Consider the following 24,187-nt stretch of genomic DNA (forward strand, 5'->3'; position numbering starts at 1 on the left):
TAATCTTGTCTTTTTCCCCATTTCTCAGTCATGTTTTTTTAATATTTTTTTTTAAAGAATTTTCATTTTAACATGCCAAAGAAACACGACCATTATTTGCCCACAACATTTCTAGTCCCTAGAATTTAAGATTAGTGACTCAGGCATTAAGGCTGCAGTATAGCGATGTCACCATTAAAGCTTATCAAATCGATCCAAGAAATATTAATTTTTTGCGCACACCTAATCTAACTCGACAAACCAATCGACAAAAAATAAAAACTCACACCATTTATCAATTAATATTATTAGTATATTAATTATATTAGTATCATATAATATTATTTATTATATAATGTATTATCAATAATAATATTTAATATATTTTAATTATATATTAATAATACTTAATAAATTATCCAATTTGAATTGCAAGTGGCGAAAAAACAAAGAAATTATATTTTGGGTGAACCCAAAGAATATAAGATACAAGGGAAGGCTGCCATTACTGGCAGCGTTAAAAAGCGTACACGAGGTTCATGAAAACGGGAAACGCGGAAAAAGTTTGAAAGGTAAAATGTTAAAAAATAATAATTTATGCCGAAATTGTTTTATTTTTTTTTATTAAAATATAAATAAAGGGCTGCTATCCGTTACAAGCTACTGTAATATTTTCAGTGTGACGCATTACTTTAAACCGTCATGACAGTACTTTAGTACTTGGACACAAATAATAGATCTATCTTATAATCTTTGGGTGAACCTTCATTCCAACATTTTGCTAATAGACATTATGGGGCTATTACTGCCCTGTACATTTAAAGGACAGTTCTCCAGAAACTGCTAAAGAAGAATTGCGTAAGTTACAACCTCAAATTTGAGTTTGTTATTTTGAAAATTTTGAGTTCTTTGTTGATTAAATATTTAATTTTTTATGCTTAAATTTTGCAACTGCCTAGATATTACTAGATAGTTTATGGATCGGAAAAAAATTTGTACACAGTGCGCATACTGGACTTATCTTTATAGTCTGATAAATCAGTTTTTTGCAGATCGGTCAAACTGAGCTGCGACGGTTTCGATTTACTAGCCGGCGAGACATGGATTTATCCAACGAATTACCCAACCAGAGAATACCAATTCAATATTATCCAAAAGGCATTACTTAAAAACACATTGGTAAAATTTTATGAGCATATTTGGTGTGTTTTATTACTTACCATTGTAGGTGAGCCTTCCCACAGGATTGGGTAAAACTTTTGTCGCTGCCGTGATTATGTACAATTTTTATCGGTGGTATCCTCAGGGAAAAATAATTTTCATGGCTCCTACAAAACCCCTGGTTAAGCAGCAAGTTGATGCTTGTTATGATGTAATGGCCATACCATCGGAGGTTACTGCAGAATTAACTGGTTGGTGATTTACTTTGCACAACTTTACAAGTTTAGAATAAACATTTGCAGGTGCTAAAACATCTACGGCTAGAACAGACGTCTGGGCTGAAAAACGGGTGTTTTACATTACACCTCAAGTGCTACAAAATGATTTGCACAGAATAAGTGAACTGGGCCCACGAATTAAGTGTCTGGTGTTTGATGAAGCCCATAAAGCCCGAGGCAATCATGCTTATTGCGAAGTAATTCGTCGACTGATTGATGGTGGTAACAAACATTTTCGGGTTTTGGCGCTTAGTGCTACCCCAGGCGGTTCTGTCAATGATGTGTTGGAAGTAAGTTTAATCAAGTGTGTAAATTTTCGTTTTTCATCCTAGAAATTGGATTTAAAAATTACAAAACTGGAAAAAAATTGCAAATTGTATAAGATTAACATTAAGAACATTATATCTGAGGAATAAACTACATTTAAAAAACACAAATATCATTCACATTTAAAACTTAATATGTTATATTTCTCTTTATACACACATTATAATTGAGAAACTTTAACAGAGTATTCACCATATAAAAATAAGTAGAAAACTTAAAAAATATAAACTTATGTTATAAATCCTTCACTTTGGAGATACAGGGTATTGAAATATTGCAAAATAATCTTTTTTTTCTACTTAAAGCATACATAAACTTGTTGTTTCTCTCTAATCAGTGGCGTTCCTGAGACTGTTAATTGTGTTAATTGATTTAAATAATTTAAAAACAGTTAGTTTTAGTGAAAAAACAAAAAAGATTTGATCAGGGTGTCTAAATTTATTAACAAAATTGCTATAAACTGTGGCCTCCCACTTTTTTCACCATTCAAATTAATTAAAATGGTCTCATGAACTCCACTGGTTAAACAAAATGTTTAGTTATGCGGTAAATTTGTTTTTAAGTGGGAATAATACCAAAAACCAAATTTGGAATTTTTTTAACGAAAATAACGTTTTTTTTTTGCAATATTCACAATCTCCAAAATGAACTTTATTTATTTTTATCTGCTGAATACAATGTTAAAGTGTCTTCATTATAATATGGACCACACCCTGTATTGCTCCATTGTCTATACTAAATATTGTAATAATACGGGATTAATAAATCGTCAAGGCAATGTGATAGAAAAAGTGATGTTCTTTCAATTAAGTGATCTCAGTTGAAATCTGTACCGATGTTTTTGGGATAGCCGGATACCCTGAAGTTTGCTATTTTTGATCTACTTGGAAGTCTACAATATCCATGTGGTTTTCAAAATTTGAAAAAAGTTTGGTAATATTGTTTTGTGTTTTATCTCCACTTAATTGTTAACTGATATGCAAAAGTCATGTTCTCAGTTTATTTTCCTAAATTATCTAAGTTAGTTTGTGGCATGATAATTTAATTGTTTTCATTGAATTTTAGGTTATTCAGAATTTGCTAATTTCTCACATCGAATTCAGAACAGAGGAAAGTTTGGACGTACAGCAGTATGTTTTTCAAAGGTCCCTGGAAACTGTGGTTGTACCTTTGAGTGATAAACTACTGCAGGTTAGGGATGAATATTTGAAAGTAAGGATTAGTTTAATATTCATTAAAAAGGGTTTGCAAAACAAAAAATATCTTAAAAAGTAAATAAAGAAATTATAATAACAATTAAAACTAAAACTGCACCTGTATATTGCAATTAATAATTAACATTCACCCCTCTAAAGATGCGCCAGAGAAGATATTATTCGCCATTAAACATAGAGTTCTTTTTTAATTAAATAAAAAAGCGTTAGGTAATTGAGCAGGTACATCAGTTCTATAAACATTGGAATTGGCTATATATTATTGCATTTTTTAATTCTACTGAAAATTCTACACATCTTCTATGTAAAATTTATTAGTATTATTTAATTAATAATTATAATTATATTATTATAATTATTATAAAATTTTAACCATTGTTTTAGTTTTTTTAGCTAAAAGAGAAACTTGGTTTATAATGTGGTTTGTAGATTTTAGAACATTACACCAAATCGTTGAGAAACTACAAAATCGTTCAGGGCAATTGCGGCTCCCTCACTAAAGGTAAAATATTTATGTTGCTGAAAGAATTTAAGAAGAAAACTAGAGGTACCCGGTAAATTGGACCAATTCCTTTGAAGTTCCAAACTACATTAAATAATTTCAGGCCCTCCCATTATTCAGAAGTCATGAAAAGCTTAAACATTTGCGTCACCTTGTACCATGCTTATGAGTTGCTCATCAGGCACGGTTTGAGAAACTTTTTATCATTTTTCCAAGGTAATTCAGAGTGTTCAATGGACGGACGGATTGGACGAAATTGAACGGAAATATGAGGCTACCTATTCCCACTTATCACTTGAAGTTTTCAACTAGTCCTCCTCTCCACTTGATTCACCGGATATAAAAAATATGGAGTTGCAAATAGGCTACAAATCCATGGAAGGAAAAATATTTATGAGCTAACTTGAACAAATAAGAGTTAAAAACTTCTCAACCTACAGTCCATTTATTCATTTATTTTTTCTATGGTTATCCTTTTTTTTTGGTCCACACACAAATGCAATGAATAAATACAAGCTATTTATATAGACCATTTTTTAGATGAAAATCCCTCACTACTGTTTTGAGCACTTTTGCAATTTTCCTTATTTATTTGTTTCCACTTATTTTGTGCATATGTCGCTGCATATTTTTGTGACCTTCAACCAATTATCTTTTCTACTTTAGGCAGTGGTAAACTGTTTTATCTTGGGCTATTGCTATTGCATTCCATATATTTCTGTTGCAAGTTGATATAGTATTTAATAAAGCTCTGAGGTATATACTTTTCTCTTATGTCGAGAATTCACTCTCATGTGGTTAACCTTTTCCAAATTGCTTTCAGCTTTCTAAATAGCCCTTTATTAAGTTCAGATTAATACCTCTTACACTTATCGCATCCAATTTTTCAAACAGTCTACTGTATCAAAAGCCTTGGCTAAGGTAGGAAAACTGACTTCTGCTATACTATTATTTGTTCCTTTTCGAAACCCGTATTTTTCATGAAATTTACAATTCTAGAATATAGCAATTAGTTTAATCTCCTGCTTTCAAAATAGGTACTACTTCTGCTAACTTAAAGTGGCTAGGGAATATTCCACTGTAGAAACACTTATTAAAAGGATATCCTAGACCTGTCAGTACTTTTTTCTTATTTCATCAATGTTAGTGTCTTCCAAAAACATGGATTGTCCTAGCCTATTTAAGGCATGCATCTTTACTTTTATTTGCTATAAATATTTCACCAAACTTCATCCCTACTTCTTTTCTTTGCTTTTTCTTTTAATATTTTTATATTTATCTAGGCTTTATCTAGAAAATAAAATAACTAAATTGTTTTCTTTTATAGTTTTATTTTTATCATTTTTTTAACTTCTGCTGTTTGTATAGTTTTTGTTTTTTATTTATTTTTGTAGTTTATTTGTAACTTTTTTTTTTATATATTCTTTAAAACACAATTGGTTCAACTTTGCGTATAGTGATCAGTGATTTGATAATTTTGCCTATATGATTCAAAATTTAATTTAGTCTTAATAAAAGCATTATCAATGTGTACATTTTTAAAAATATGGTTCATATCTACATGAATAAAACATGACAATATGATCATTAACATTTTTATATTATTCTAATAACTTCATTAGGTCATCTTCAAAGTCTTCTTTTTGTTCTAAATACATGTAGATAATATATATATATATATATATATATATATATATATATATATATATATATATATATATATATATATATATATATATATATATAATAGATAAATATAAAATAATACATGTACAACACCATTAAATACATAATACATGAAATCTTTATGAATATTACAATCAGTGTAATAAAACTCATAACCATCAATATCTACAAAGAGTGTACCTCCACTAAACCAAGCTTCTGTAGGATAATAATTAAAGGTTTATACTTCATTGACCTCAATAAAGCTTTAAGTTTAGTTATATTCTTTTTAATTATCTTATCACATTCTCATATTACAAGCTACATATTACATTGCTAGTATGCATGTTGCATAAGACACCCCGTTATTTTGGCTAGCCAAATAAATACAGATTTCAACTTTTCCACAAACAGGGTCAATCTTCGATATATTGCTTAGCGTTAAAGATATCAGAAAAAGTTGTTCCTTATAATATTTTAACCCCATAGACCAAATTTCATTACAAAATTCCCATTTTTCGTTTTTTCATTATTATGGCCAAAAGCTACACAAAATTATTATAAGTTTAATTGTTATTCCATAAATTTATGTACCATGGGAAGTAATAATTTGACACTTCTGAAATCATTAATGTCAATCTGATTTAACTATTAGTTTATTACATTATACACATATATTTCACAAGTAAATACTGTGGATTTGCAGTTTCTGCAGTTTTCTGGTCACCTGGCATTATGTTTATTATATTTATTTTTACATTTCGACTGCTTGCACTTGCACTTGTGTATCAAAAAATGCCAAAATTATTACGCCATAACAGTTAGTAATTAAAGCTGTTTTTTTGTTTAAGAAATTCGGCTGGCAAATTTTTCCAACGAAGTACTTGCTGATTCACTTGTTAAAATCATTCAAAATCCCATTGGTGCAATAGTAAAAATAAAATTAAATAAGAGGCTGTCAGTCTTATAGGCGTAGAGTAGTGATTTGCAAAATTTCTAAAATAGAAAAGCCCGGGTCGAGGACTATACTGTTAATCTGTCGATTTGTAACAATTTATTTTATGGTCATTCAGAACATCTCGAAAAGCCATTGTTAAGGAGCAATTACATCTTAAGAGCAATTGTGGACGATGTCAGAGATCACTTGGGTCCTATACCAAACATTGAAATATTACCGGATGGAACATATCCAGAGGTAGAGGGTTTCTTACTCACGTTTGATATAAAATGTAAAATGTGGTGTTTAGATTCCACACAATGTTAAATTTGGCCACCCCAAGTTTTACAAGCTCCGCGACGTTCTGGTCTCTCATTTCTCAGAGGGTGATCCAAACACCAGAGTGATAGTGTTTTTTGAATACAGAGAATCGGTGATGGAGGCTCATATGTTGCTACTCCAATCCAGACCACTCGTTCAGCCAAAAATATTTCTTGGCAAAGGGTCTGGAATTACTCAGAAGTTTCAGATAGGGGTGAGTTTCCTATAATCTATTTCTTAATGCGAGAGAGATGTAAATCTTGATTGAACTATAAAACTTCGTAGTCTTAGCCATAGGTGTAGTATTGTACCTATGAATATTGTCAAGGCTTCCGAGAGTTGCAGGTAGACGGAGTAGTTGCTGTAGCTGTGCCTTAGTGTTTAAAATTATAATTATAGTTACTTTATAGTTGTTGGCAAATTCCGTTCTTAAAAACGGCTAGTGTTTCAGAATTTGTCGCTTAGTAAAACTACCCTTTCAAAAACAAAAAAATTATTGTTCAAAGCTCTTAGCCACCAAGACTCAAAATCTGGAGTTGCAAAAATAGTTGAAATGTGTGAATATGACTGGAGTTGGACAGTGCACAATATATCGACTGTTATCCGATAATAAACGTGACCCAAAGAGAAGAAAAGGAAGGAAGAAAAGAAACTGCCATCATTACGAAAAAACTCAAAACAGAAGATCTTAAAAGCGAGAGAAAGATAAAATTATCTGCTGGCGACGACAATATTTAGCGAATATTTTTTGGGACAGTTTCAAAGGGATTTTGGATCAAATGAAAGATATGTCTTTAGTAAAACATAACAGGATCAAAATTTAAATAGCGTGAGGCAAGGTTTCGTGGAAGGACAATCCCCTGGAATAAAAGCCACCTTTGTAGGTGGTGGGTTATTAGCATTTCAATCAAAGTGGACTGAAGACTATCATACTGGATGGTCATGGTAGAAAAAGTGACATCATTAATTGCATTACTGTAAATATGAAGCGAATCAGAAAGATATGCTAAAAAAGGGAGTTAGTGGAGATAGTAAATTTGAATTAAACTCTTTGTATGAAATTTGTTGAAGACGCTTGAAAACGAAATATATAAATTCGTCTTCTGCCGTATCAATGTGAATTAAACCCCACCACTTTTAAAACGGGGGACGTTGAAACCCTCTTGCACACAATGAATTGTGAAAAATGGAGTAAGTGCGTCTAACATGTGATTGAAATAGAAGAAGCTGAGAACATGCTAAAAACACTGTAGAGTAATATATCTCTGGCCTCCAACGAAGATGATGACTAAAATTTGCAAATGAAGTTGTGTTGTAAATAGTTGATTTTTTAAAATAATAATATTTATTACAATTTATCTATTCTTACTTCTATATAAGTTTTTATTTACTTGATTATGAATAGTTAATATCTCAACTATCTACCAATCTGGATAGTTACAATCATGTATAATTATTACATATTTATAGGTGGTTAAGGCTTTCAGAGAAGGCAAATGCAACACTTTACTCTCCACGTGTATCGGCGAAGAAGGTCTGGACGTAGGCGAAGTCGATTTAATCGTTTGTTTTGATATTTCGACGAAATCACCTATAAGAATGGTGCAACGCATGGGGAGAACGGGCAGGAAACGAAAGGGTAAAGTGTTGGTATTGGTAACCGAGGGAAAAGAACAACAAACACTAAAAGACTGCTTAATTCACAAAGACAACATTTCGACCTTTGTATTGGGATCGAAACAGTTGACCACGGGTATGTACCCTGGCAGTCCCAGAATGGTTCCAGACGGGATTACCCCAAAATGCGAGAGAATATTTATTACGGTGAAAAAAAAGGTGTTATCCAAGAAAAACAATTCAATTAAGGTTTGTATGCAGAAAAGAGAACCGTGGCGTGGCCAATTTGAAATGAAATACCAAATTGTACTTTTTCCAACGTATGTTGAAATAATTTTTCTTTTTTTATTTTTTCTTTTGTTATTTTATGAACTGGATTCCGAGACAAATTTCCGAAATTTAATCTTAATTTTCAAGGCATTCTTTTTATTGGTGAAGGCAAAAGTTTATTATCAAGCAAATTTAAAAACTATTAACAAATTAAAAAAATTATTGAACATTTTATTTGAGTGCAAAACTTAACTATAATTAAAAAAAAAACAATTTCTAATTTGCTTGAAAAATGCGAAATTTAAATGGATATTTTCATTTAGAATCTATTCAATTCCATATCGAGCACTTCTTCATCAGAGCCCATGTTTTTGGATGACATACAAGTGGTAGAGGTGGACGAAAGGATACCAAAATGTGTAACGTTGTTTGATAAAGGTATAATTCTTCAGTCATCCTATCAAAAATGTACCCACATAATATTTTAGAGGAACCTCTCAATATCAGTGGACACAGCTTTGATACATTCAGTAGGCACGTTGAATCGCAACGAAATTTGCAGACATTCTATACAATCGGACCTTCAAAGCTAACAAGAGAATGTGTAAAGCTTATGCAGTATGCAGATTCAAAAAGATTCAATATACCGACTCAGATACAAGGTAAGTTATAATTATTATATTAACCATTTTAACGCTAACCTAATACAAGACAAGATAGATGATAGATAGATTCATTGATTTGGTAGTTCAAATGCATCGTCAAATGGCGGGAGAGAAGAAGGTTTAGTTGCTTTATGCTAATTACACTATTTACTAATGAGAACAACTTATACTTATATATTTTATCCCAATATTTATAATGCTTTGGCCGATAAACACTGAAATTAGGTAGAAAATAAATTCTGGTCGATCTTTGAAAACAAAAAAAAATTATGACAATACAAGTGTTTGCCTACTTAAAGTTAACACATTTATTAAAAGTTCTGCTTTGAAATGTAGGTATTTCTGAACATAAAGGGTTTGACCCCAGTGGTATCGTGACAATTCGTCTCGGTAAGAAACCACGAATGGATAGAATAATAAAATTGTAATCTAAATCTTTTCCTATTTTATGATAAGGCTGATTAAATTTTAGGTATGAGAACTTATAATCATCTTTTTTTAATAACTTGATGCATTCGAAAATGTCAATTGCAGGAATTGTTAGTAAATTTTACCCGACAACTTTGAGTGGAATCTAAATTTAGAAGACACCTTATATAGAAATACTGTACTTAAGTTTGAACATAAGAACTACAAAAAATTACTGAGGTTAGCATCGATGTTTAAAGCCAAGAATTGATTATGAATTGATTGAACTTGTTCTAATTTTTTTGTTATTTTGAAAGGGATGCATTTTGTTTTATCAGTTTTGATAACCAAACCATTTTTCTGAAACCAATTTTTTATTATAATAAATTGCTTGCTGGTCTTGTTAATATATATTTCCTTTTTTGTAACGATTTTCTGTCTTTCACTTTTTTCCATGGCAAGCACACTAGTACTAGTGTATATATAATGTATGTTACAAGGACACTTGGCAGTCATAAAGACAGTCTGGGTAATGATTTTCAATTAATTTACATTCAAATGTCCCCACAATATTCATGTTTCATAATAGTTGCAAAAATTCTGTATGTATGTTATGATAAATAATACAATAACCTTAAAGAGTATGTATTCATTTGAATGTTCCTATCCTCAATTCTCAATAACAATGTATTTAGAGGAAGTTCCTAATAATTGTTTATTGATGCCCCTACTCAACGGAATGTTATGTACGTGTAGTTTTCTTACAAAAATATTCCATTGACTTGTTTTTGACCAAAATACAATGTTTTGACTTCTTTTTGTAGTAGTGGTAGTAAGAGTATGTAAGTTTTAGTGTGTCAGTGTCACCTTTGCATGCAATAACCTACCCTTGGTGTTTGCAAAGAGAGATTAAATAAATAAATGAATGCGAGAAAATTCGGCGTCATCCTTAAGGAATATAGCGAAATTCGCTCAACCGCTTAGTCGACGATTTGGCTAAAATCGTTTTTTTTTTTAGGTTTCAGTCAAAATAAGGCTTTAAAGCAAGGAGACATTAGAAGCATGTTTCTTCAACCTAATAGTCAACAACACTTTCAAACACCATTTTCCAAAATACCTCTATCGAGTGAGTCTAGCTTTAAACCCAAGTTATACTGTGTTTCAAAGTAAATCATTTAGGCTGGCGACAGCAATTATCGGAATAACCTGATGACGGTAATAAAACACCTGACCAGTCGGTATTGTTTTAAAAATATAAAAATTAAATATTTAATAATTCTTATTTAGGTTAGTACTAATAAGAAATACGATGAACACAAAGTATTTACAAATTATCAATACTTACCTAAATGTGAACGTTTTTATTCAAATTCCGATTCCGTTTCACTCCCAGAGTTGTTATTAAGATTTATTGAAATGGGCTTCTATGTTATTTTGTATGCTAATGTAACAATCTTCAATTTTTAAAACATGCTGTATGTGCTGCATTTTTCCAACAAATACATTATACATTAAATTTATTAAACTAGAATTAACGTAACTTTTAGGAGTAACATTTGCTGTTGTCACATTTGATTTTAGTTATGTTTACATTTACAATGATATGGAGAAAGACATAAAGCAGCATGCCCTAGCTAAACTATCACATAAATATTATTTTATAATACTATGTAAATTCAAAATTTCCAAAAAGTCCTCTTTCTTGCAACTGGATTCAAAATAAATATGATTTTGTAACAAATTCTTAAAATTCAGTTTTTTTACTTGATGAATTTTCTGGTTTTTGTAGCAGGCGGCTATGATATTATACATTACACTGACATTGTTATTCGAAATATTTTTTAAAAAATAATTATTTTTAAACCAGTTTGCAAAAAGTTCTGCACTTGTATCTGGCTAATAGTCCACGCCAGAGACCTTATATTCTTCACAGACAACAACAAACAGTTTGGAGTAAAACCCATCTTCTAATCCAGCATGAAATATGGTGATTCGTTCTTCTTTATTTAGAGGTGCTTTTTTTAACAGTTTTTACTGGAATCAACCCATCCTTTATCTAGGTAAATTATACATCTATTTGGGATCTATACTTTTTAATTTCCGGTAAGTAATTCTATTATTATTATTATTTATAAATACCTCTATGAAGGGCGGCACGGCTAATAATTATATTGGTTTCATTTTCTTATAGCTTCCTTTTCAGTTTATACAAAGTAAGAACAATCTAGTTTTGATAAAGGCAATATATATATTTCTTATCATATCTTGTTTGCTATTGTTCATACGTTTTTTCTTTTATTTAATAGTTTACTGTCAACAGTGTGCTTTATCGAGGATATTTACGTTTTGTAAGTAGGCAGATTTCTTTTAAACCGTCCTGTTTAATGATTCCTCCACTAAATATTCATACACATTTTTTACAAATTGTTTTCCATGTAGTAACAAGTTTTTTGGAAACTCACTGTAAAACGAGTTATTCAACAGTGCCAGTGTGTGACTCGTTTCGTCCCTTACCTATGATTAAATTATTGGTTGTTGGGTTTTCCCAGTAACAATAGATACGAATGTCGTAATATCTTTTTGGAGAGAGGGTTTCTCAAAAGCCAAAATGATATACTTTGAGCCACCTTTTACCTCATTTAATATCATCTCATCCATTACAGTCGACAAAATAATATCAACCCAAAATTTGAGAACTGAACGGGAAGCTTCCCCTCCACATCCCATAATGTCTGGGAAAGAACTATATGCGCAGATATCAAATTATATATTTCTGCATCTATCGAGTACTCGAAAGTGCAAACATTGCCCTGATGGTTTCACCTGTGAAGACTATACAATCGCGTCTAACAGACCGGACGTGCAAAATAATAATTGGATCCCATCGGAACAAATTCTGAACAACATCACTGCCGCTGATATCGCAGATTTTACCAAAACTTTAGACCCGAACTACAAAGAATCAGTTCCCTCGCCCACTGATTATATGGAAATAGGCGAGGACCATACTTTATTGGAACACATAGACTTTACTCATTTGGAGAGAAATGCCGAGGAACAGTCGTTTAACTTTCAAGCACCGAAAACTCTGACCAATATTATTGACAAATTCGGAGAGCAATTTTTTTATTCTCAGAACGACATATCTGAGTTGCTGCACTTTTTCATGCTACCTACTTTGCTTGACTTGTTCTGCGGTGCGGACAGTTCGCAAGAAACTGTTCTGTATTCGCCAAACGTGAGCGCAGAAGATTCCCCCAGGGGCGGAGAATGTTTGGCTACATCTCCTGATTTGTCTTCGCAGGACCGTTTGAGGTATATGCCATTTCTAATCAGTATTAATTTGCTAATCATACGCCACAGACATTACTGTTCAAATTTTCGGCACTCAGAAACAAGGAGTTTCTTATATTGCCATTTTGTTTATTAATGTTAGTGGTAATGTGACGTCTGCCCACAAAAGTAAAGATCACTTCCTAATTTTAATAAAATGTAGATAAATATTTTATATATAGGTTTATTCACGCCATACGGAAAGGGATTTTTTTTTAAGTTTTACTTTTGGGATGTGTGACGTCTCATTATGTTAACTTTTTAAAATTAATTTCATTCCATTCAGGTTGGCCCAAAAGTATTAAAAATATCAAAGTGGTTATTTTTTCTATGGCGTTTTTTGGTTCCAAAGATCAAAATAGGGTTGTGTTTCAATAAGCTTTTTGATACTTTTTTAAAAATAATTTGAGTTGTGTTAAAATGGAATCTAATTTTAATTTCTCAAATACATAAGAATATTTAAATTTCGTGAGCAAAATTTACAGTAGAGTGTAATAGTGAACCGTATTTTATCTACCAATCATAAAAAACTTTCTATCTTACATGGGGTGGCCAAAAATTTATCCTATTCTAATAATAACTTTACGTAGCTATAATTTGATTAATTTAAATGGAACACCATATTTTTTAAATTACTGAATGTACTTTTCAATTACCTATCTAATGGTGCCGCAGAATACTCGAATTAAATTTCTTGTTTTTGATCCGTATCAAGAAAATATAGTTCATTCAGATATAGAAAATAGAAATATTCCTTTAAAAAATACAGATTTAGTCCTTATAAAAAACAGCTTAGAAATAATTTTGACAACGAATTGAATTTTGTAGGTGGCCGTTAAATCGAGCTTCAGAAAAAGAACTTTTTCGATCCATTTCTGAATAGACATAGGCAAGTAGATGCAATAAAACATTTATTTAGATGGCACCAAAAACCATGATTTGGCTAAAACGTGAAGAGTTAGCTAACACCATAACACCATTTTGATAAGTAATCGATAAATACATTCTCTTAAACTTAAAGTTCCTATAGATTAGAATAAATTTGTGGCCAATTGTTATAATTAAAATATAAAATATGCTTCACTTTACTATAGATTTGGTTTACATAGTTTAAATACTTCTTATGTATTTGTGAAATTAAAGTTAGATTAAATTTTGACAAAAACCAAATTATTTTAAAAATCTCTAGGTTAAATCATTGATACTTATAGTATGAAAATAAATATAAAAAATCAAAAGTATTATCAGCTAGCTTGATTTACGCAAAGCCAGCGCTACATTTAAGCAACTAAACAAGTAAATAATTCAAATTTATATAATTAGATAAAAAAAAAATTAAAACATAAAACAAGCAATTGAATGTTATCAATTCAGGTCGATCAGAAGAAAAGTCTTTGAGAATACGAAGCGAACAGAAGTCCAAAAGCAGTTAGTTAAAGAACTTAACATTAAAGAGGTGAGAACAACAATTTGCAGTACTCCTATCCGACAGAAGACAAGCTCTTTATTAGTCACTCCTAGTATGAGGCCCAAGAGCGATATCGACATATCAGACATCTGCGATGTCTCGAGTTTCGGGTTGAGCGAAAAAGACGTTAAAGCTGATGTTAGCGAATTTTGCGATTTATCGATGTTCGGAATTACGATTGAAAAGAAATCAGATGTAAGAGAACGAAATAAGGACAATGCAAATACTGACTACCCTAAAAAGAATCTTGGACGATCCTGTTCAAAGTTCACTAACATTGTAGCTGATGCGCAAGAGTCTGTCAATTTATTGAATGCCACAGACAACTCCAGCAAAGAAAAAGAAAAGCCGATTTGCCAAAGAGATTATAATAGATTAGAAAAGCTTAATCAGAATTCTGCTGTAAAAGATATACCATATTCAAAATCCACTAAGACTTCGATAAATGCTCCAAGCACCTCCTTGTTGGAAGCTAATTGTGGAAGCTTATCCAAGGTAGGCGATGATGCGAGACCTGGCAAAAAAAATTATGAACAAGTCAATACAAAGCCCAAGAATTTAACCAACCAAGCTAGCACCAGTTGGTCTCTCCTTGACCAGAAGTTTGGCAAAGATACAAACCCGCTCGAGATTACCACTAAAGCTCAGAACCTAGGGGTTGAAACAGCAAGGTGTGATAGAAAAACAGGTTTTGAGTTGGATAAGCCTGATCTAGCTTCTGAGGATTCCGATTCTGATGTAACATTTTGTGAACCACCTGCAGAAAAAGAGGAACCAGCTGCAGCAGGATTGACTAATATTGATGATAATCTGTTGGATTTGGTTGATGAATCCATAATTGAATTACTGACACAAACAAACAAGCCCCACATTAAGGAGACGACGGTTGATTTAACAAAAGATAGTCCCGAAAAGCCTTTGCCCAAAAAATTATCTGCCCCGACCCAACTTTCCATTACCCAAATGTTGACACTGATAAATAAAAGTCAACAAAAGGAAATAGGCAGCTCGCAGAAGGAAAACGAGTCGAACAATATCAATCAAGCCAAGCTGAAATCCTCCAGTTCGAGCGAACCATCGAGTGCCGACAGTAGAAATCGTACGTCAAAAAAAAATTTGTTAAGTACCAAGAAAGATATCGACGGTGAATTTTCTTTCCCTACTCCTAAAAAGAACCTCAAAAAACCGAATGTGGACCCTTACCAAATTATTACTCAACGTGTAACAAACCGGAAAAGCGTGTTGGGCAACATTCCAGACACGTCCAGCGACGAAGAATTCGAAAATCCCAAGAGAAATCCTGTTTTCTTGAAACCCTTATCTGAGACGGTAAATACCAAGAGTATGAGGAATGGTAATCCCAACGCGAGATCAAGTAAAACTACCTCTAGGAAAAAGGTAAGATTCGTATTTATGTGTGCGCTTTAAAAGGCTTAGGGAGTGGCATAACTGGTTTTATTGCGTGCAGAGGTGGTTATTTAAAAGACCTAAGTTAATTTGACGTTTAAAGTCACTAAATATGGGTGTTATTCAAATGACGTCATATAATTTAATGAAAGAATCTCATGGTCTAGGAATAAATGGTAAAAATACTCGTTAGAGCGGTTGCAGCCTGGTATCAAATGCCTGAAGTGGCACTGGTTTTTTCAAAGGTCTGAAATAATGACGGCGATGAACCAAGCAAAAAGTAAAGTAAAGTAAAGTTTTATTGCTGTTCCAAATACAGAGTATTCTTATCACAGGTATTTTAGTGCTTAATGTGGTATCCATTAATCACATTTAAATTGCTGAAATTAAATTTTATCACACTTTTAAGAAATCTTTCACATTAGAGAAAGATTTTTTAATTATGGTTTTTATTTTGAATTTGAAAATCTTTCGTTCGATGTATTTGTGTAATATTATTTGCAAATTTGTTGAAGAATTTAGAATCGAAATGGTTTATGCTCAATGTCTCCAATCTGAGAAATTCACGGTCTCTGTTTTTAATCACACGCCTATTATAGGAGGGCATATATATTTTTTGGTGTATTAAGTTGTAGTCCATTTGCAACAAATCGTTCACTCAAGTCTCAAAACTTCAATGTCTTCTTCAATTCATATCGACTTCTGTGGTATCATCGATAAACAGACATTTTTTGTTTTTATTTGACTTGTTATAGTTTATATTAACAGCAGTAAAGGTGAAAGTACTGACCCCTGCGATACTCCATTGGAGGTCCCACTATCAGAAGGGTCAACGCCATGAACAGGGTACACAGTTCGATTTAATAAAAGAAAGCTTTTTACACTGATTCCATAAAATTCTAGCTTCTTTAACAGGATCTCCGATATGTGGTCAAAGGCCTTGGTGAGATCGCAGCAAGTAATCCCTACGTTGTTAGTCTCATAAATTCAAACCCCCAAAAATAACTTGTTGCAGTGTTAACGTTAACATTTCGGCGCAACTGGTTTGGAAATATGAAAAAAGCTGATATGGCACAAAAGTCACCATCAATTTTGCAAATTTCATAAATTCAGACTATAAAAATAGTCTAATTTGTTAATAAAGCAGCATGAGTGCGCCATTCATTTTATCAATTCAAATTACGAAAGAAAGTGACTTTTTTTCAACATTGCGAAAAGTAACATTTTCTGCTCCCACATTTGATTTTACTTGGTTTTAAAAAACTTTTTCGTTTGTATCTTCACGATAGTCCTTAATACTCATAGGAGACAACAGCAAGAAGCTTACAATAAATAAATATATTTTTTAATTTCCGAGTGCGATTTTGCGGTATTTATATGCAATTTTACTATGGAAGTTGGCACGGCTAATAATTATATCGATTTAATCTTCTTCTAGCTTCCTTTTCAGATTATCCAGAGTAGAAACAAACGGGTTTTGATAAAGGGGATATATTTTCCTTCTAATTATTTTCCAGACGGTGAAATTGAGAATCACTATGTTTGTTCTATGTTTTTTTCTTTAATTCACTAGTTTAATGAATTCTCATCTTATTAAAGGTTCGTTCAATTGTTTTGCACCAATGACCAGTCCTTTCGGCGCAACATAGCGAAAAAGATAGTAATCTACCTAACTGAACTGATCAAAAATCATGTCTATTCCAACAGCTAAGCCACGTATGGGTGCATACAATTTTTATTCTTGTAATTTAGTCTGTCCGATACTCTTACTTGATAGTTGTATTTTATTTGATAGTGTTTTTGAGTAATGTGTAATCTCATAAAATCTAAAATTTTTGGTCCTCATTTGGAGTTTGTAAACAAAACATTACCCGAGTCTTAACGACACACATAATCGACATTGTTGGTCGTCACCATGTCCCAGGCGAATGGATCAAGTGGGTCTGGCAACTGATTTATCGAAATCTACAAGAAATATATTCATCATTTGGCTTGTAGAGTTCAGTGACAGGTATCGCGATTGTCAGTCCCACAGTGAGATGTTAGTTGGCGACCATAGTCGTCCAAACGTAACACCGATTCGGGGTTAAGATGGGGTCCACATTCATTATATGATGTCACTTCAATGACACCTTCTAGACATGGCAAAGTGTCATTCGTCTCGAGCGCTTTATTGCACTTCGTCAACTTTTCGTAGAATATCAATTTCGATTTAGTTAACAGCATGCATTTAAACCACTTGATTTACAGAATACAAGAAGTTACCACGTTAATTGAATACTCTGTTGTTAGGCGATTCATATCGCGATTAACAGGAATGCATTCTAAAGTATGCATAGAATTTAATTATCTTTTAGGCTGTTTATATATAGAAGTAATAACAAAATTCTCTCTCTCTAGGCTGCACGGAATATGTGGCCAAAAAGTTTTACTTTTAGGCGTATCAAAGTGGTATTGTTTAAAATGAAACCCCTTGTATATTATTTTTGTTTTATTATTAATTTTTCGGATTCTACGTTTCAAGGACGTTTATGATATTTGAATATTGTCGAAATTTAACCTAATTTTAATTTCACATAAGACATAAGGTATGTCAGCGAAATCTAAAAGTAAAGTGTAATCCTAGACCCTATTTTATATATAGTCAAATAGCAACTTTGAATGACTATAATTTGATTAATGTAAACAAAGCATAATATTTTTTAACCTATTAGAGAATGTACTTTTCAATTCCCTATCAAAAAGAGTCAAGGTGTCTTTATAGCTTACTCTTCACGTTTTCGCTAATTTATTGTTTAATGAGCAATTTGATGTTTTCTAAACAAAAGTTTTATTGTTTGTTCGTTACCTATATGGAATTTGGGAATATCAGATATAAAAAAGTGTTGGGTGTCTTCTCGTTTTCGCAGAATACGGTTTTTGGTGTTATCTAAATAAATGTGAATCTAGTTACCTGTGATATTTAAAAAATTGACAAAAAAACTCATTTTTTGTCATTTTATTTAACACCCATGTACAAAATTCCATTCGGTTATCAAAAAAAATTCCAGTTCTTGAACAAGCTCTATTTTATAAGGATATAGAGTTCTTGAAATATTTATTCACTAATTTTTCTGAAATCTGAAATATTTGATTTTTCTATGACCGAACCAATATTTTCTTCATATTCAGCGACACGTTTTCATTTATTATTATTTTTTTATAACTAACTTCCACTTTCCTTAAACTGGTTTAATATCAATCAATCAAAGAAAATTTGGGAGGCAGAGCTTAAAGCATGTCCTAGTTATATTTAATTTTAAATTGCTGTTGGTATTTTGATTAATAGAATTAAAATATCTGCTGACGAATAATAAGGTTTCGTCAGGACTAGACAATTTAATGAAACAACCGCCCGACAAATACATCCGCACTTCATTCGCAGACTCGAAAAAATCCATTTATAGAAGAAGAAGCTAAATTATCGGAAGATGAGAACGTTTTCATTTCGGACGACGAATCCGACGGGGAACTAGATGTTTATGACTCAAGCTTTGTAAACGACGAAACGCAAAACATGAACACCCAAATGCATCTTCACTATTTAAAATCAATGAGGTTGGTTTTCATTTCCTCACTGGAACTGTTTAGCTTTCATTTTTATTGTTTTGTAATGTAGAAGTCCGGCTCCAAGGCGCTTAAAAGTCCCATCCAAGCCTCCGCTGCCTCTTGACAACATTTACTCCCAAAACGTCGATACTGAAAATGATGCGTATATAGAAGTAAGTATTGACTTTACTTCCGTTACCTTCCGCCTCTTAGATTTACTTATTGTATTTATTTATTTAATTTATGTTGTAAAATTTGAATAACATTCACAAATATTTTAGCAATTGCCTTTTTCGGCTGTTGGCTGACGGACCTCAAAATGTATAATAGATCTCCTGTTGATTCTGACAAACTACAATATGATCTATTAAATTTAATTACAACATTGGTCCACACTTCCTTGACCAAGTTTCTCTTATCAAGGATCTTGGAGTCTGATGCAGATTCATATTTTTCCTATCGCTTCAATAATGCGGTTAAAAAAGCTTTTCTGGTGCTTGGGTTCATTGGAAGGAGTAACCAACACTTTCATGATAACTATAATGATATGGTACTGGTCCTTCTGAATATGATTCTCATTACCATTACCATACCCCATAAGAAGAAAGAACTCATATTATTATACATGGGAGTTTCAGAACTTCTTCACAAAATCTTGTTCCACCGGCAGTTTTCATCCGATCCATGGCACCAACTATGAGTTTAATACTTTTATTTCCGGATCAGCAAGACTTACTGATGATCGCAATCAAATATCACTATCAAATTGAGAACTTCTTGCTTCCTTTGGCATCTTCCTGGCTCAGGTTCTGCATACTTCAAATACAGATTAGTTATCTATTTTTAGACTTGTTATTGATATAAAGTGTATTTTATATTTATTTAATATCTGACCTAATACTACTCTTAGCCTACTGTGAATTATAAGTTTAGCATTCTGTAATTGAGCTATGCCCGTGGATAAATAAAAAATAATAATAAAAATAAATTGAAGGACTCGTTTGTCGTGGATGCAAAAGACGATGAGTTGACGCAACGCCACGATCTTTCCGAACTGGAAATTTTGGAGAGAAAGCTGAAGCAGAAGAAAAGGAAAAAATCAGAGGAAAAGTCAAAATCGGATAAACCCAAACGAAGGAGGATAGTGTCGATTTCCAGCGACGACAGTACCTAAGATTGAAACGTCATTAATTTCCAGTGTATATTTGTATATTACTTTGTAAATTTTGTATAAATGCATCTTATTTGATAATACATTTTCTATTTACTTTTTTCAAGACCATCCTGCCTGCAAAAAACAATTTTTTAGTCTTAGTTTAAAATATTTGTACGGAATTGACACTTGGTCCAGTGTTGTCGCGACTTCACAAGATAATCTCGTTTTTGATACTTCTGGACAACTCCTTGTTGGGTAATACTATGGAGTTTAAGAGGATCGTTTCAGATGGAACACTTACAGAACACCCTATAAAAATAATAATAGAAATAGTTGATAACCTTACATGACTGATAAAACTTATATAAAAATTACAAACTGCAACTCACAGCAATACACTAAAGTTATCGACTCATAAACAACCAATTTTTGATAATTTTTATTACAACTACAGGAGGCCATAAAAAGTTAAATGCAGTGTTAATGGAAATTGCGTTCAAGCTTTTTGAACTAGGGTTCGAAGAGTCATGTTATTGAGTGTAAATTGAAATGACATTAAATACAATAAATAAATAAATAACCAAAAAATAAAATTTATTAACAATGGACAAATGGAAATGGAGACACTAAACACCACAATATTACGATTGAGCGCAACATGCGTCATATATACATATTTCTTTAATTACATTAAAAAAATTGGCAGTTCTAGGTTTTTTAACGTGACAATTACGAATTTCAAAAATTATTTGGGCGTTGCTCCTAGAGGGTGCTAGTTTCACGGTATTATTTAGATAAATCGAATCTTTTTTTATCTGTCGAGTTATGGTTGAAACATAATGAAAATCAAAAAAATAATGTTCAATATATCATAGAAAAGGTATATATGTTTAAGCCGTCTTACTCGGTTGGTTTTTGACTTATTTGTATTTAGAAAGTTAAAGTTATTTTCTTCTGATATTTTATAAATAATTAAAAGGCGACAGGGCTCAATAACAAAAAACAATATTTAACGATACAAATTTTCAAAATAGTAATTAAAAAAACTTCAAATATTAATATCTTCTCTTACAAAACTTCTGGATTCCTCCTACGTCGGTTGTTGTTGGTTGTTTCGCAAATCATCCTGTTCTTCAGAGTTTGATTGACAGGATGATTGGCGAAACGTTACCAGTTTCAGTTTCAAACAAAATAATGTGTGAACAAGTCGACCAGCAATTTATGAACTTGCTTAAAGTTGGACATGTCGCATAAACAAGTTTCAAACAGATTTGAAAACTTTCCGTAGTTAGCTGTTTATAGAAATATTTTATAACGGACCTACCCAAAATTGTTATGGAAGGGTTGAGTTTGCCGTCGTTGTTAAACAGAGGTGGGTTCTCCATTTTGGCAAATGCTTTATTGGGGTCCGGGTCGCAGGGTGTGCCTTCTACTCTAGCCCATTTTCCCACCCTCGAATTTCTTCCGATTATGCTGTGCATAATCAGACTGCGCTCCTCGATAACCGCCCCATCCAAAACTATACTTTCTTTGATGCGAACGCCCGGTCCGATCACGACCGACGCTCCTATGCTGACGTTAGGGCCTATCTGAACCGTTTGATTAATCACTACTCCAAAAAGCTCATTTAAATTTAAGACTCACCACGGAAGTAGAGTCAACGACAGCTGTCGGATCAATATGCACATCTGGAATTATAGTGGGTTCTTTGCAGCTAGAGAGCCTTTCGGGATGTTTAGTCTGGTAAAGTTCCAGGTAATGCCGATTCGCGTAAATAGCTGAACTACCAGTTTTCAACTGGGACCACCAATTGGTTATATGCATGGCAAACATTTTACCTGTACCTGCTAAAGGTGTCAGAATCTCCTGCTCCAGCTGTATAAATCCTGCTTCTTTTACGTCATTACCGTTTTCACTTCTACAAGAAATAAAATTTGAGATCAGTTCTGAAGTACTAAAATAGTCCGTTCGTTGCTGTACTCCCTGTATGCTCTTAATTTGAAAGATTTGGTACTGATTTACAGAGCGGAGAGCAGGACCAAACTCACACTCCTAGTAAATAGGAATTTAGTAAGCAAAAAAAAAAAGATTAACATTAAAAAAATAAATACATACTTCCCAGTATATTGACCATTTAACTAAAAAAGGTAATTTTGCATTGTTAAATTATCTAACTGTTCGCCATAAAGTGAGAGTCTGCTAAACGAAATATTAAGTTTTTTTTTCATATAACAGGCTGGCATACACTGAGGACCTTTATATATTTATTTTTGTATTTATGTTTTATATTTGTTTATAAGTTATAAAAAAACAAAAAATCAACTTCAGCCTTAATTGCACAGGACATTCATACTTAAAATACTAGATCACAGATCACATTTATAAAAATAATAGGGTGCCTGTAATTCAGTTTCGCGGGCTTCTTTGGAGTTTAATGAATTAGCAAATTTGTTAATGAATTGAAATCACACATTATTAAATAAATTTTTTGAAAATGTTTACACATAAATAATAAAGAGAAATCTATTATTATTATTATTGTTATTATTATTATTATTGTTGTTATTATTATTATTATTGTTATTATTATTATTATTGTGGAAGTCCTTGTGCAGCTCTTATTATAAAGATTTTGATAAAGGTTGGTTTATTAGAATCTGTTTCTATATGTATAAGTAACGTAAATTCCTAAACTATTTGTTATAATTTTTGGTTACAGTATAATAAAATTGTGTAATAAATAAGGAACTTTTACAAAAAAAAATAGGCAAACCAGAATACTTACTTATAAATGTCTTGCTGCCTCAAGTGAAAAATTTCCCCAATTACGGGGAATATATCCAATGAAAAAGTGTACACTCCACAATTTATCAAAGTTGAAATATAAGAACTGGGTTTCTCCACATAATGGGTCACTTCATGGGTATCATTGTCAGTAACCATGCAACCAAAATTGAGAGATTGTTGCTTAGTGGCTTCAGCGGCCATTATAGTAACCTAAAAAAACATTTTCATATATTATTTCCAATCTTCTATAAAGCAAACTACCAAAGCCCCATTTGGCCTCTCCTTATGAAACTGATATAACTCCTTCAATGGAAAATCAGAACAAACATCACCATTCATCAAGAAGAAGGCGTCGGGTGTTCCGTATCGTATTTGATCGCGGAAATGGAATAAGCCACCAGCAGTTCCTAATGCTGTAAATTCTTGCAGGTACTTAATAGTCACATTGTAACGAAGTTGCATATTATATACAAATTGCTGAAATTGGGAAGCGGGGTAAGACCCGATCAACAGAATTTCTTTCAATCCTTCTACAATGGCACAGGCTTCAATGTGATGCTGGATAACAGGCAATCCCGCTATGGGGAACAAAGGCTTTGGAATGTCCAATGTAAGTGGCCGAAATCTAGTCCCTTAAAATAAACACAGATTAATTCTTTTTGAATCGATTAACTCGAACACAATATTTAAAAAAATTAGATTACCTTTTTGGGGACCACCAATTAAAATGACAGCCTTCAGCATTATAATATATAAAACTGTCGTGACCACCGGTAAGAAAATAACGAACACATCAGCAAATTTCCACGTATCGAGATAAAAATATTGAATTATCAATATAATTTGTTCAGTTAATATAGGTTAATTCCAAATGTTTTCTTTAAAATTCGGTAACTCAAAAAGAAGAATTGCCTATAAAGCAATACACGGTTTCTTTGGTGAATTCTGTGGTGGAGCATTGCACGCGGGTTAACCTCCGTTGGATCCTAGCAGAATCCGTCGTATTCGTCCCAAAACTTTGGTATCGGTCTTTTTTCGTGTGACTCTATTTCGGTAGTGTTTGGTGTTCGCTTTTAAGTGTTTAAGTTCTGCCGGCCCCGCTGT

General features: G+C 32.3%; 2 protein-coding genes across 5 annotated transcripts; one reads left to right on the plus strand and one right to left on the minus strand.

Annotated features, from left to right (window-relative positions):
* The first annotated feature begins 783 nt into the window (after positions 1-783).
* On the plus strand, positions 784-20,336 carry LOC132698011 (uncharacterized). 4 transcript variants are annotated; one of them, XM_060663846.1, is made up of 19 exons: positions 844-981; positions 1,032-1,158; positions 1,208-1,391; positions 1,443-1,708; positions 2,811-2,957; positions 3,389-3,513; positions 3,565-3,677; positions 6,200-6,321; positions 6,374-6,598; positions 7,855-8,023; positions 8,093-8,250; positions 8,595-8,709; positions 8,760-8,933; positions 10,363-10,470; positions 12,008-12,659; positions 14,052-15,543; positions 18,977-19,149; positions 19,211-19,313; positions 20,135-20,336. In XM_060663846.1, exons 1-19 carry the CDS (start codon positions 956-958, stop codon positions 20,312-20,314), a joined length of 4,659 nt encoding a protein of 1,552 aa, XP_060519829.1. In that variant the 5' UTR covers positions 844-955; the 3' UTR covers positions 20,315-20,336. The 4 variants fall into 4 exon arrangements, with proteins under 4 accessions (XP_060519843.1, XP_060519836.1, XP_060519829.1 ...); XM_060663860.1 differs by lacking the exon at positions 844-981 and adding an exon at positions 784-837 and having other exon boundaries at positions 7,855-8,250; XM_060663853.1 differs by having other exon boundaries at positions 842-974; positions 7,855-8,250.
* Positions 20,337-20,338: 2 nt separating this feature from the next.
* Positions 20,339-23,954, minus strand: LOC132698033 (mannose-1-phosphate guanyltransferase alpha-A). Its single transcript, XM_060663871.1, has 6 exons — positions 23,788-23,954; positions 23,345-23,715; positions 23,082-23,293; positions 21,941-22,214; positions 21,621-21,885; positions 20,339-20,605 (listed from the first exon to the last, which is right to left on the minus strand). The coding sequence occupies exons 1-6, from the start codon at positions 23,825-23,827 to the stop codon at positions 20,505-20,507; spliced, it is 1,263 nt and encodes a 420-aa protein (XP_060519854.1). The 5' UTR covers positions 23,828-23,954; the 3' UTR covers positions 20,339-20,504.
* Between the last annotated feature and the right edge of the window lie 233 nt (positions 23,955-24,187).

This window comes from Cylas formicarius, unplaced genomic scaffold, assembly GCF_029955315.1.
Source record: "Cylas formicarius isolate icCylForm1 unplaced genomic scaffold, icCylForm1.1 PGA_scaffold_10__41_contigs__length_53128322, whole genome shotgun sequence".
Taxonomy (NCBI): Eukaryota; Metazoa; Arthropoda; class Insecta; order Coleoptera; family Brentidae; genus Cylas; species Cylas formicarius.

Coding starts and splice junctions, on each gene's coding strand:
- LOC132698011 (XM_060663838.1), top strand. CDS start 956: ATGGATCGGAAAAAAATTTGTACACA. Junction 10,471..12,007: donor TTCCAAAATACCTCTATCGA/GTGAGTCTAGCT, acceptor CATCCATTACAG/TCGACAAAATAATATCAACC. Junction 19,150..19,210: donor CACTATTTAAAATCAATGAG/GTTGGTTTTCAT, acceptor TTTGTAATGTAG/AAGTCCGGCTCCAAGGCGCT.
- LOC132698033 (XM_060663871.1), bottom strand. CDS start 23,827: ATGCTGAAGGCTGTCATTTTAATTGGTGGTCCCCAAAAAG. Junction 23,294..23,344: donor AGAGGCCAAATGGGGCTTTG/GTAGTTTGCTTT, acceptor ATGTTTTTTTAG/GTTACTATAATGGCCGCTGA. Junction 20,606..21,620: donor CCCTTCCATAACAATTTTGG/GTAGGTCCGTTA, acceptor TTATTTTTATAG/GGTGTTCTGTAAGTGTTCCA.